Below are 14570 nucleotides of genomic sequence, written 5' to 3'. Positions count from 1 at the left end.
TGATTGTCTTGGAATGACGGATTTGAGGGTGATTATGGGAGAGGTTGAATGTAAGACTGAGTTTAGTGTGACGTTTGTGTGTTTGGTGAGAAGTGATTCGTGGTCCTTGCTAAGCTGAGTAGTCGGTACAAATTTCATATACTACTGCGAACCTAGCCTGAACATTACAAGCATAAAAGACTTATGGACCGACTAGAGAGGAAACATGTTCATTAGTGGAGACTAGAGAGAAGAGTGGGCATATGGGTGTGTTGAGCCAAGATTCACTGAATTTCGGCTTTATGAATCTCTTGAGTGCGGTGGAGAAGGCTGCAAAGCGGGGTACCCAAGAGTTTGTGAGATACGGAAATGTTGTAGTGGGTCAAGGTAACACTGACTTGTCACACTCTATAGTTGAATTCAAAACAAAATCATGAGTACCGTTTGTGTTGAAAGTCTATAAATCTGTAGTTGAGGCGATCATAATTTTTTACAAGGCAATTTGATCACCAAATTTTACCATATTTTTTCTTTTTGGGTTTTTATTTTTTATTTTTATTTTCATCACTTGAGAACAAGTGACGGTTCGATTTTGGGGTTATTTTATGATCATAATTAATACATGATTATAACTAGGGATGGTAATTTCGTGTTCATGTCGTAATCGTGTTGTGTTAATCGTGTTTGTATAAATAATTGCTAGAACCAGATCCGACCATTTATTAATTGTGTTTGAAATCTAGATCCAAATTCGACCGTTTATTTTTTTTACAGATCCATAACCGTTTAAATTAAACCGTTTAATAGTCGTGTTAAATGGGTATTTAACCGTGTTTTAACCGTGTTTAGACATTTGGACTCAATTAGTTGCGATATAATTATAAAAAACATAACAGTCATCAGATCATAATTTTCCTCTTTCTTTTTGTACTAACTTTCGATACATCGACACTGTTTGTTCAACTGATTTAGAATCACAATCCATTTATAGCCTGTAAAAAAATAAAAATAAAAACACTTACACCAAAAACAAACACACTTTAAACTCAAGCCAAAATCAGAAGTTCAACAATCCCCAAGACCAGAAGTTCAACAATACTGAAAATCAAAAGTTCAACAAGTAAATAATCAATACCCAAATACACATTCACATATTCAACAAATACACTACGAGTGACTCTCTAACCAACCCCAAGACCAGAAGTTCAACAATCCCCAAGACCAGAAGTTCAACAATACCGAAAATCAAAAGTTCAACAAGTAAATAATCAATACCCAAATACACATTCACATATTCAACAAATACACTACGAGTGACTCTCTAACCAATACTTATACGATTTAAAGTAACTGAAATGACACGCTATAATGAGACTATAGTTATTGTGACTGTCAATATAAATTATGATTTTTCAATATGAATTTAATTGAATTGAAATAAAACAAAATTGAATATGATACGTTATTATGAGACGATAGTTATTGTGATTGTGAATTGAATTGAATTAAAATCACATAAAATTGAATATGATACGTTATTATGAGATGATAGTTATTGTGATTGTAAATTGTAATTGTTCGATATGAATTGAATTGACTTGAAATAAAATAAAATTGAATGTGATACGGTATTTTGAGACTACAGTTATTGTGACTGTCAATTTCAAATTGTGATTTTTCAATATGAATTTAATTGAAATCCAATAAAATTGAATATGATACGTTATTATGAGATAATAGTTATTGTGATTGTGAATGAAAATTGTTCGATATGAATTGAAATAAAACAAAATTTAATATGATACGTTATTATGAGACTATAGTAATTGTTATTGTTCAAAATAAATTGAGATTCTTATTGCTCCCGTTAAGTCAATTGGTATACTATTGACTATATCTTATCATGCGTGAATTGATATTTACACGAATATACTTTATTTATTACATCATATTTTCTAATATCAATTTTATGTTTATAATTATAATTTTATGTTTATATTTATAAATTTATAATTTTACATATAGTATATTAATCGTGTTTAAATGGATCGTAATCGTGATACTACTCGTAATCGTGTTAATTGGATCATATTCGTGCTAGTCGGAATCGTGTTTCGTGTCGACCATTTAATAATCGTGTTAATCGGCTTTTTATCGTGTTATCGTATTCGTGTCGTTTTGAACCATTATATAATCGTGTTAGTGTGTTCGATCCAATTAAGAACCGACCAATTTATTGAGATCCAAAACCGCTTTAAATCGTGTCATAACCGTCTCGTGTTTCGTGTCCGGACCAAATTGTCACCCCTAATTATAACCCGTTTCGAGCTTGAATCTCACGCGTTCTTGAATGATTTTGGTATGTTAAATATGTGTTTGAGTGTGTGTTTAATTCTTGGGTGTATTTTTATTTTTATTTTCATCACTTGAGGACAAGTGAAGGTTTAATTTGGGGATATTTTATGACCATAATTCATACGTGATTATAACCCATTTTTTAGCTTGAATATCACGCGTTCTCAAATGACTTTGGCGTGTTTAATTTGTTTTTAAGTAAATTATAGGTTTGAGATAGTATTTTGGTGTTAAGGATGTAATCAAATCAATGATATTTTTATTGAAGATTTTGGATTAATTATGCTCAACATCATATAGAGATTTCGCCTAGCTTCCCAATGCATATTTACTTGCGAAAAAATAGATATCGGAGCTAGGAGCTAGGAGTTATGGTTGTGGAATCGGATGCCTACGTCATGGTGAAATGTCGCGCTGTTGAATAAAGAGCCGTGCCATAGAATAAAAGAACGCAACACAAACACCACGCGTGAATGATACTGCGCGTGAGAAGAAAAGAATGCAGCACAACACCCATGGCGCACTGCGTGAAAAGGAAGGAGTGTCACGCGGGAAGGAATTTCCTCACACTGAGCTGCGCAAAAACACAACGCGGAGCGACGATGTTCAACAATTCTCCCGAGCATGAAGCGCGGAACAGGCGGTGTAGAATTTTCCACAGCGCGCCGCGTAGCCCAGCGCAGACACGATGACTGCAAGTTTTAATTCCGTTTTTTAGCTTGATTTTAGCCGTTGTATAAAATCTAATGGCCCCTAATGTTCTAAATGTACCCTAAAACACTCTACTTATATTAGAACTCTCATAATCAGAACTTAGGTTTTATTTTTTTAATTTTATTTTCTATTCGGCTCGGTGGGAGAGAAGAGGAAACCAAAGAAGAAGACCACTGCTCGTCAATGATTGACAATCGTGAGTCAGCATTTTATCTTCTATCTCTATTCTTTGGAACTCCCATTCATGTTTTATTGTTTTGTTATGGTTTGTTTTAGTATATTTTGTGGTTCTGTTCTTGTCGACACCATGAGCTGAACCTTGAGAGGGTGATGGTGTAGCAAGTCTTGAATATGGTTATGGATTTTTTTAGATAATTGAAGTATTTATTTTCCCTTCATGTTGTTTTGTTTAATTTTATTTTGAACGTAATGCTTGAATGTTATTAGGTACCTCGTTCATGATAATATAATTGACTTGTTGCTTGAGAAAAATTAGGTTGATTGTGCTCTTGAATTAAATTTCCGTAATACATTTCTAGGCGAGAGATAGCTATGATGTTACGGAGTCGTGTGTACAATCTTGTGTTTAATGCTAACCGTATTTCTAAGACTTGAGATCGAGAGATGATATTCCGCCATATGCTTAGGTCATTAAATTCTCTAAAGAGATTTAGCATATTATTAAAGTGAGCGTGATTAGCAAAGTAGGAGTGTTTAAATCGAGCGTGACTTTCGTTACTCCAAACCATATGAGAGACTTGTGAAGCAATTGCCCTTGCCTTCTCAATACCGTAAAGTTCATGTTTATTTTTTTTATTTATTTTATTTTTGAATTTTAGCTATAATCATTCTCTCCCAATCTTTGAGTGTTCAATTCGTTGCTAGCACTACCAGAAAAAAGACATTTAACTACAGCTTTTTTTTTAGAAGTCTACGGTTTTGCCTTAAACCAAAGTCTTTTAAAGTAGACTACGGTCATCTATTTTTGGGGGTTTGTTAGACTCGATTCAAGTACAAAACTTTAGAGATTATAGCAAATTCCCCTATGGTCAACGAAAAGACGAAGTCTAAATCTTAAAATCTAAAAAAATTGCTAAATTTTTACCCAATTGGAAAATGAGGGAAGTTTGCCAACCATTATTTTCATTTGGTGGGCAAATGAAAACCCAAAAATTACTAAGTATAGAATACATACTATTACTTTTACAATGACTTTTACATTTGACCCAAAAAAAAATACAGACTCACACCATCGCTTGTCGTGGCCATCACCGTCGCTGGCGACGGCCGTAGCTTGCCCAAACCCATCTTTGACTTCTTCCACTCAAACCCATCTTCGACTTCTTTCAAGAAAACCCATCTTCGACTTCTTCTACTCAATCCCATCTTGGTGAAGGCCTTGGACTTCGTCGGTACAAATTCGCCCCCCCCCCCTTCATCTTAATCTGAACAATAGTGGATTTCTTTATCAATTTTGTCGGTAAGGGTTTCTTTTGTTTGCTTGATTAGGGATATTAGTGACGGATTTTAGAAATTTAGTGTTAATGTCTTAGAAATTTGGGGTTACTTTGCTCGTTTTGGTAAAAGGTAATACCCTAAATTGTTTTTCTAAACTAGTTTCCGCTCTAAAGGCAGAGCTAATAACTTAATTGATTTTTCCTTTTCTTACCAAATTTTAAATTAGGAACGCTAGTTATGTGGTTTAGTTGAAGATGTATATTGCCTTGTTCGGTTGAAAAAATAAGTTTCTGAGTTGTATATTGTTTGTTTAGTTGAAAAACAAGTTTACCTAATTGTATATTGTGGTATTCAATTGAATAACCTGTGTTATAGCTTTCTCAACGTCACTGTGTGTACATTTGGCTACTTAAATTGTGCGAAATTGTACAAATTTTCTTATACAGTTTTGTCCATGTTTTCTTATGTGCAGAGATTGAACGTTGTCAACAATGGTTCGCTTGAGTAAGTAATATAAACTATGTTTTCTTATGTACTTGCCTCACTGTGTGGTTGAACATATGTGACTTGTTTACTATGTCGTAGAGGTTGGTCATTCTAAGAGAAAGGTCTCCGGAGTTACGAAAAGAATATTATAAGCGGTCAAAAAGAATTCGGGAACTCCTTTGGCTAGTTCCCAAAAAGATGAAGAACGTGTTATTGATGGTAGTACAAAGTAAGTACCTTAATGCTTGATTTGGTGACATGAATATATAACCATATATATGTTTGAAAATTCAGTAATTTAATATATATATATATATATATGTATATATATATATATGTATATATATTAGTGCAAATCAGTAATTTGTGTCGCATATATATATATATATATATCAAGTAATTATGGTCCTCTTGATATATGGTTATAATGTATCAGTAATTTATATACCTCTTATTTACTTGATATTTAAATCTATATATATATTTTTTTGAATGAACACACGTTAACAGAATTGATAAGTCATGGTTAAATTTCGATAGACGTTCAAAAGAATATGAAGAAGGTGTTGATAATTTCTTAGAGTTTTCGAAAATTAATTCATCCAGTGTGGATATCGTACGATGTCCTCGTAAAATGTGTGGAAATGTGTCATCTCATTGCTTTGAAACCATTAAAGATCACCTATTTGTAATGGAATAGACCAAACTTATAATGTCTAGAGATGGCATGGTGAAAATATTGTTCGTAGTAGTAGTACGAAGCAGGTCATCAACCAGCCAAATGTAGATATTATTGGGGAAGGCAATGATGCTTTTAATACTGTTGAGATGGTTAGGGCCGCTGAGAATCTTCTAGAAAATTGATTCTGCCAAGTTTGTAGAATACATAGAAGACGCAAAAAAAAGCCACTGTATGAAGGTTGTCATAAGTTTACTAAGTTATCAACTTTAGTAAGATTATACAATCTGAAAGTCAAATAGGGTGGAACGACAAAAGTTTTGACGAGCTGTTGAAATCATTGGGTGATATGTTTCCGAAAGGAAACCAATTGCCGAAGTCTATCTACGAGACGAAGAAGACGTTGTGTTCGTTGGGTATGGAATATGAAAAAATCCATGCTTGTCCTAATGATTGCATTCTATTTAGAAAGGACAAGATGGATTTAGATGTTTGTCCTGATTTTGGTTGCTCTCGGTGGAAAGTTCCAAAAGGCTCTAACAGTCCTAGAGTAAGTGTCCCGGCGAAAGTCTTGTGGTATTTTTCTCATATTCCCAGATTTAAAAGAATGTATGGTACACCGGATATAGCAAAGAATCTGACTTGGCATGCAAACGGTAGAGAAGTCGACGAATATTTGAGACATCTAGCCGATGCAGCTTCGTGGAAGTTGATAGTTCACAAGTGGCCTGATTTTTCCAGTGAACCAAGAAATCTGCGGTTGGCTCTAGCGGCTGATGGGATTAATCTGTATCGTGGATTTAGTAGACGACATAGTACGTGGCCTATTACGTTGCTTACATATAATCTTCCTCCGTGGTTGTGTATGAAAAGGAAGTATATTATGTTAACATTACTAATTTTGGGACCGAAGAAACCGGGAAACGACATTGACGTATACTTAGAACCGCTCGTGGAGGACCTAAAATTGTTATGGACCACAGGTGTGGAGGTTTTTTATTCGCATTTAAGTGAAGCATTCACCCTTAGAGTCGTTTTACTATGGACAATAAATGATTTTCCAGCCTACGGAAATCTGAGCGGTTGTGTTGTAAAAGGCTATAAAGCGTGTCCTATATGTGGTAAGGACACACACACTGTCTATCTTCATCACAGTAAGAAGGTTGTATATCAGGGTCATCGAAAATTTTTGCATCGCTACCATCCTTACAGAAAAGCAATGAAGGCATTTAATGGCTTCCAAGAATTCGGCGAGGCTCCTAAATGTTTGTCTGGAAGTGAAGTATTCGAGAAGGTATCTCGAATTCGATATGTATATGGGAAATGTTCAAAGAAGAAGAAGGTTGAAGAAAAGGCAGATTCAAAACTTCCTTGGAATAAAAGGTCATTCTTCTTTGATCTTGAGTATTGGCAGTTTCTTCATGTGCACATGTTTTGGACGTAATGCATATCGAGAAGAACGTTTGTGAGAGTATGATTGGAACATTGCTTGATGTCGCACACAAGTCAAAGATGGACTTAAGAGTCGCTTAGATCTTAAGGATATGGGCATCCGAAAAATGCTTCATCCAGAAGTCGGTGAGAAGAAAACTTATTTTCCTCCGTCCGGTTACACATTGACAAGGGGAGAGAAGAAGAAGTTCTGCCAGTTGTTATCTACACTCAAAGTACCTGATGGGTACAGTTCCTATCTAAGAAATTTTGTGTCCATGGATGAGTTAAAGCTGTTTGGACTGAAATCCCATGATTACCATACACTTATGCAACAGATTCTTCCACTCGCACTACGGGGAATGCTGGATAAGAAAGTGAGAACCGTGATATAAAGAGTCCCTCGCTTCTTCAATGTCGTATGCAGCAACGTTGTGGATGCTACCAAACTTGTAAGCGTTCAACAAGAATTCACAAAAACTATGTGCCTCTTGGAAAAGCATTTTCCACCGTCTTTTTTTGACATTACAATTCATCTCATGATACATCTAGTATGAGAAGTTCAACTTTGTGGACCAGTTCGTTTAACTTGGATGTATCTACATGAACGGAACATGAAAGTTATGAAAGGCTACGTGCGCAATCGCAGCCGATCAGAAGGTTGTATTGCAAAATGTTACATAGATGAAGAAGGTGTGGAATATTGCTCAGAGTACTTCACTTCTATAGATACTATTGGTGTTCCTTCCACGAAAAATGAATCTGGTGGAGATGTTGGCAAACCGCTCTTTTCTCCAAAAGTGCACACACCTACATCCTTTGAATTCAGTCAAGCACATCTTTTTGTGGTGGAGAACTGCACTGAAATCACCCCTTACATCAAGTAAGTGTTGTCGGTCGTTTTCGGAAAACCCGAGATACCGAGAAGGTATGTCGTTCAAAGGGCCGATGATCAGGCCGGAGGTCCTGAAGAGCGGCAAGCCTCCAAACCCTCGTCCAAACTCTTGACTCCTTGAGTCGAGCTTAGCCCCTCGAGTTGAGACTTGAGTCGGTTCCTCGAGTCGAGCCTCGCTCTTCGAGTTGAGCATTGAGTCGGTTTCCTCGAGCCGAGCCTCGCTCTTCGAGTTGAGCCTCGAGTCGGTCTCCTCGAGTCGAGCTTCGCTCCTCGATTCGAGCCTCGAGTCGGTCTCCTCGAGTCGAGCATCGACCCGAGTCCTATCCGTCGAACAAACATTTTTGTCATAAAGCCGAAATACCAAGCCCACAATAGCTCAACGGGCCCGAAAGCGAGACGATCTCGAAAAGCCCGCAAAGACGAAGCCCAGCGCGCGCCGCGCATTGAGCAGCACTGCCCGCACGCCGCGGGTCGCGTGCCGCGGGTTGTGCGCCGCTGCTCCTTTGTGCGCCTCCTCTTGAAAAGGGGCACGTTCCTAGTCCCACATGGACGCCAAAGGACCCCCTTAGGGTCCCCAAACACCTATATAAACCCCCTCCCATTGAGGGGAAGTTCATCCCTTCATCTCCTATCGATACGCTCGATTTCTCACTCTTCTCTGCTTCTCTTGATGCCATTTTTGGCCTGAAGCATTCTCACAAGTCTCTCTCATTCTCAGAGGTTCCGAAGCACTCACAGGAACTTCCCGGACGTCGCTCCCTCTGACCGAACGCCCCCCGGTGCTCAAGCACGCCCCTAGGGTGCTCGACTAGAGTTCCCCTCGCGCGTCTAACACGCTAGACGCGCACGCGATCTCCGAAGTTCCGAGACGTCGCCGAGGACTCCTCCGCGCCTCGTCTCCTTCGTTGAGCACGCTTCTCCACCGAGGTTCTATGCCTCATACTGCGTCTTACACGCCTGAACTACGTTCTGACCTGATCCCACGCACGGGTACGTAGGCAGCCGACAGCCAAGGCACGGTCACTCCTCCTCCTCACCCCTTTCCTCTCCCGAGAGGCGGGTTGATCGGAGAAAACCTAGCTCGAGACTTTCGAGTTCACACTCTTGGCCCGGGTGCGATCACTTGGTCCGGCCTTAGATCGAACCGCCCGAGGTTTTCAATAGTTGTTCATTTTCGTGCGACAACATTTTGGCGCTAGAAGGAGGGGTCGAACCTCCGACCTGTTCAGCCCGAAATCCCTTCTGTTCATCTTCTTCTTTTCTTCTACAAACTCGACTTTCTCGAACTTGAGAAAAGATGAGTAGTCAACCACCCGTACGTTCTGAGGGCGTTAACAACCCCGATAATGTCACTGGGACCAAAAAGTACTTCTTGCACTCCCGAGCGCATGGTGACGAAGAGTCGCTCCACGAAGATTGCTCGACCCGCTCACCATCTCCATCTCCTGATAGCAAGGACAACCGCATCATGGAGTTGGAGGAGAGTATCCGCCGACTAAAGGCGAGGAACGCAAGGTACCACAGCTGACTGGCTGCGAAGCAACCTGTGCGTGACACGGTAATCCCCAACGGGGATCCTGAGAACCTCAACGAGGAAAGCCGTGACCGCGACCCTAATTACAAGGGTACTGGTGAGTCGGAGGATATCGAGACTTCTCTCACGAAGGACGGGGGACTCCCCGCCGTGTTTGAAGCCGCTCCATCGAATCCCTTACCCCAAACAGGCGACGCGCCGGCAGCTTCTCAAGAGGGGAATTCCCGACGTTCAGCCCTCGACCGACTAGGTCCGAGGGAGAATGTTGCGGAAAGTCAGGGCACGCGGAGAGCGCGCCGTCGCAGACGAAGCCTGCGCCTCCGTACGACCAGCCTTGACCTTAGGGACCACCTCACTGCTCAGCGCATTGGGCGTGGCAATGATCTGATAGAGCGGCTAAGCTCTAGACCCAACATCCCGCTGGCAGCCCCAACTAACTGGAACCGCCGCGCAGGTCAAGGGTCTAACGAGAGGCTACAAGTGACTCCTCCCGAATAAGGGGTTACTCCAACGACCGGTCTCGATGTGGTCACTATGATCCACAACCTTCGAAATGAGGTACGAGATCTCCGAGAATACGGAATAGGTGGAAGCGCCTATGGGGTCGCTGAGGAGAATTCCTCGCCTTTCACGGCTCAGATACTGGCTGAGGTTTGTACGGGGAATTTCAAACTCCCGAACCTCACTCCCTATGATGGGAAAGCAGACCCTGCTTACCACATCCAGCACTATGAAACCTGGATGACAATGCAAGGTGTTTCTCCTGGCGCCATGTGCCAAGCTTTTAGTTTAACCCTCGCCGGGCCCGATTTGGAGTGGTTCAAAAACTTAAGGCCAGGGAGTATCCATTCATTCAAAGACCTGAAGGTCATGTTCCTAGCACAGTTCGCTACATCTATTGTCCAAAAGAAGACCAAGATGTACCTGTGGTCAATCAGGCAAGAGAGTGGCGAGTCTCTTAGACGATACCTCGCCCGATTCACTGAAGAGTCGAACAAGGTCGACCGCTTTGACGACGGTGACGCAATTGTCGCTATCATAGAAGGCTTGCGCACAAGCGACTTCCTCAAGTCAGTCGTCGGCCGTGTCCCTTCGACCATGGCTGAGTTAATGACTCGAGCTAAGACCTTCATGGGAGTCGAAGATTACCTCGACGGCCGCAAGAGCACTAATCAAAGCTCTCGTCGTCGAGAAGAACCTAGCCACGATCAAGGCGAACCCCGTAAAAGACGAAATAAGGGAAATCAGGTTTCTAATAACCAACCCCCTGTACCCCAGAAGCCGCGACTTGCGGAAAACTTCAAAGGATACTCGTCGTTCACACCATTGAACACGGCGCCAGAACGGATCCTTGCTCTGGCACGTGACAAGTTCACGCCCCCGGCTCCAATGAAAAAGGATCCCGCGACTCGCGATCGATCTAGATATTGTGAGTTCCATAGGGAATACGGTCATTTGACCTCAGAATGCTACAGCCTTAAAAGGTTAATCGAGGCTTTGATCCAACGGGGTGAGCTGAAAGAGTTCGTGTTGCGCATGATTAGCGCTGCGGGCCCCACCACGAACTGACAACAGTCTGGTCAGGGAGGTGGAACAGCCGCTTCTGCCGACCGAACCGCGGCTGCCGCCAACGCCAATCCACAACTCCACGTGGTGACCACCATATTGGGAGGACCACATGATGGAGATTCGGCCCGACAACGGAAGAAATTCCTTAGGGCTGTAACTCAAGAAGACGCTGCTATGCACATTAACTTCACGTATGAAGAACCTCCGTCCGTGCCTCACGAGACGACGTATTTCACCAATGAAGAGGCCAAGCGAGTTGTGCACCCGCACAATGAAGCAATCGTGCTCAAGGCCCATGTGGCCAATAATTTAGTGAAAAGGGTTCTCATTGACAACGGCAGCGCTGCCGACATAATTTTCAAGTCCACCCTAGAGCGCATGAAGCTCGGGGGGCTGCGCCCGACTCCGACCCAAACGCCTATGTTTGGGTTCACTGGGGAAAAGGTTATGACCGAGGGCATCATCGACCTGCCGGTCACCTTTGGGACCCCTGGAGGAATTGAGGCCGTTCACATGGTCCCATTCCTAGTGGTCGATTAGGAGTCGCCCTATAACTTAATCATCGGGCGACCCACGTTGAACCGGCTAATGGAAATCACTTCCACGTATCACCTACTGATGAAATTCTCCACCGAAGAGGAAATTGGAATTATGGCCGGAGACCAATCCCAAGCCAGAATATGCTATGTGCAAGGAGTCGACGGTAAATCCGCGGGAAAAACAGTCAACACAATCTTCCACCTGGAAGACGATTAACCATGCGACCCAAGGGACGCAAGGAAGTTCGGAGAACTTGACCCCCGGGATGAAGTCGAAAGACTCAAGGTGGAAACCTCTGATGATCTTGTGCCAATCGTCCTGGACGAATCTAAGCCTGATCAGGTAGTAAAGGTCGGCACCCGACTTCCACTCGCCGTCAAAACTCAGCTCACTGCCTTCCTCCGGGAATTCAAGGATGTTTTTGCATGGACTCATGCGGACATGCCTGGGATTGATCTCGAGGTAATAGTGCACCGATTGAACGACAACCCAAAGGTCGCCGAAAAGGTACAAGCTCGACGAATGTTCAACCCAGAACGATACCTGGCCATAAATGAAGAGGTCGAGAAACTCCTCACCGCAAACTTCATTCGAGAGGCTAAGTACCCCAAGTGGGTCGCCAACGTGGTAATGGTGAAAAAGCCCAACGGGAAGTGGCGAATTTGTATAGACTACAAAGATCTTAACAAAGCCTGCCCTAAGGACTGCTTTCCACTACCGTGCATCGAACAACTGGTGGACCGCACGGCTGGCCATGAGCTGCTCAGCTTCATGGACGCCTATTCAGGCTATAACCAAATTCGAATGCACGAGCCCGATCAAATTAAGACAACCTTTGTCACGGATCGAGGTCTCTATTGTTATAAGGTCATGTCTTTCGGCCTTAAGAACGCGGGAGCAACATACCAGCGCTTGGTAAACCGGATCTTCGCCGATCAAATCGGCAAGACAATGGAAGTGTACGTGGACGACATGCTCGTTAAAAGCCTACTGGCAACCAATCACGTACACGACCTAAGGGAGATGTTCATGATCCTCCGCCGATACAAAATGAAGCTCAACCCCAACAAATGCGTGTTCGGGGTTGAATCCGCGAAATTCCTCGGATACATCGTCAGCCGACGAGGCATAGAGGCGAATCCCGAAAAGATCAAGGTGCTCCTTGAAATGAAGTCTCCAAGACGAGTCAAAGAGGTGCAAAGCCTGACCGGTCGGATTGCCGCTCTGACATGCTTCGTGTCTAAAGCCACCGACAAGTGTCAACCGTTCTTCAAAGCTCTAAAGAAGACGGACGGCTTTGAGTGGACGGACGAATGTGAATATGCCTTCCAGGAAATGAAGGCTTACTTTGGGTCCCCACCATTTCTCTCTAAATCAAGAGAAGGCGAGATGCTATACGTATATCTCGCCGTCTTTGAAAGAGCTGTAAGTGCTGTTCTTGTCCGTGAAGAAGACAAGGTCCAATGGCCGGTCTACTACATGAGCAAAGCTTTACTCGACGCGGAACGCGCTACACCGAGATAGAGAAACTTTCTCTGGCTCTCCTAACAGCGGCTAAGAAGCTACGGCCATACTTCCAAGCTCACCCAATCGCGGTGCGAACCGAACATCCAATCGGTAAAGCTCTTCAAAAGGGAACATCGACTCGCATGGCGATCTGGCCCCAAGAATTGAGCGAGTACGGGATTGAGTTCCACCCAAGAACGGCTATAAAGGGGCAGGCCTTAGCCGACTTCGTGGCAGAATTCTCCTATACTCCCGATATGGGAAGAGCAGAAACTGACCTAAACAATGATGCGTTAACTCGGAGAAGGAAGGTAGACCCGACGGGTCCCATCTGGGAGTTATACGTAGACGGAGCATCTAATGCTCGGGGGGCTGGCGCCGGAATAGTCTTGATTAACCCCAACGGGGAAAGGCTGCGATACGCCCTCCACTACGGCTTCCAAGCCTCCAACAATGAAGCCGAATACGAGGCGCTCATTGTAGGGATAGAGCTAGCTCAGAAGCTCGACTCCCATAACTTGCGAATACACTGCGACTCGCAGTTGATCGTAAACCAAGTAAAAGGAGATTACACTGCCAAGGAACCTAATATGGTTGCGTACCTGGCTAAGACAAACTCCAAACTCGATGCCTTCTCTTGGTTTGAGATTCACCAAATCCCGAGAGAATAAAATTCAGAGGCTGACGCACTTGCTCGCCTCGGATCTGGCATCGACGAAGACAGATTGGGAACCGTACCCATTGAATTTCGCCCACGGCCGTCCGTCTCCCGAGACGAAATCGGGACCATAGAGGTGGCATCTCAGCCCACTTGGATGGACTCAATTGTCGAGTTTCTGCGAAGAGGGGAACTTCCCGAAGACCGCAGAGAAGCCGATAAGCTGAGGGCCTTAGCATCCAAATACACACTCCGAGAGGGCGTACTCTATAAGCGAGGTTACTCAACACCGCTTCTCCGATGCCTCGATAGCATTGAGTCGACCAAGGTCCTCCGCGAAATTCATGAGGGCATCTGTGGGAACAAGCCGCTGGAACTTCCCTTGCGCTCAAGGCGCTTAAGCAAGGCTATTTTTGGCCTACCATGAAGCGAGATGCCTGCGACTGGGCAAGGCGTTGCGACAAATGCCAGCGCTTCGCGACAGCCTCCGACCCCATTAAGCAGTATCGTTGTCCCACGTCCCTTTGCTAAGTGGGGCGTGGACATCATTGGTAAGCTCCCTAGAGCGCCAAGGCAATACGAGTATGCCATTATCGCCATTGACTACTTCACTAAGTGGGTGGAGGCCGAGCCGCTTGCCAGAATAACTGAAGCAAACACGACAAACTTCATCTGGAAAAGCATCATATGCAGGCACGGTATCCCCGCCTCGATCGTGACCGACAATGGCGCCCAATTTGACAACGCGCGAGTAAGAGATATCTGC

General features: G+C 43.3%; 1 protein-coding gene across 1 annotated transcript; it reads left to right on the top strand.

Annotated features, from left to right (window-relative positions):
• Positions 1–242: 242 nt before the first annotated feature.
• Positions 243–7115, top strand: LOC149404234 (uncharacterized). The gene is made up of 2 exons (XM_089607458.1): positions 243–366; positions 5974–7115. The coding sequence occupies exons 1-2, from the start codon at positions 243–245 to the stop codon at positions 7113–7115; spliced, it is 1266 nt and encodes a 421-aa protein (XP_089463584.1).
• Positions 7116–14570: the final 7455 nt, after the last annotated feature.

Source organism: Urtica dioica, chromosome 2 (genome assembly GCF_054948205.1).
Source record: "Urtica dioica subsp. dioica isolate 48M chromosome 2, U.dioica_male_clone48M_v1_H2, whole genome shotgun sequence".
NCBI lineage: Eukaryota > Viridiplantae > Streptophyta > Magnoliopsida > Rosales > Urticaceae > Urtica > Urtica dioica.
This window is presented reverse-complemented; position numbering and strand designations above follow the sequence as displayed.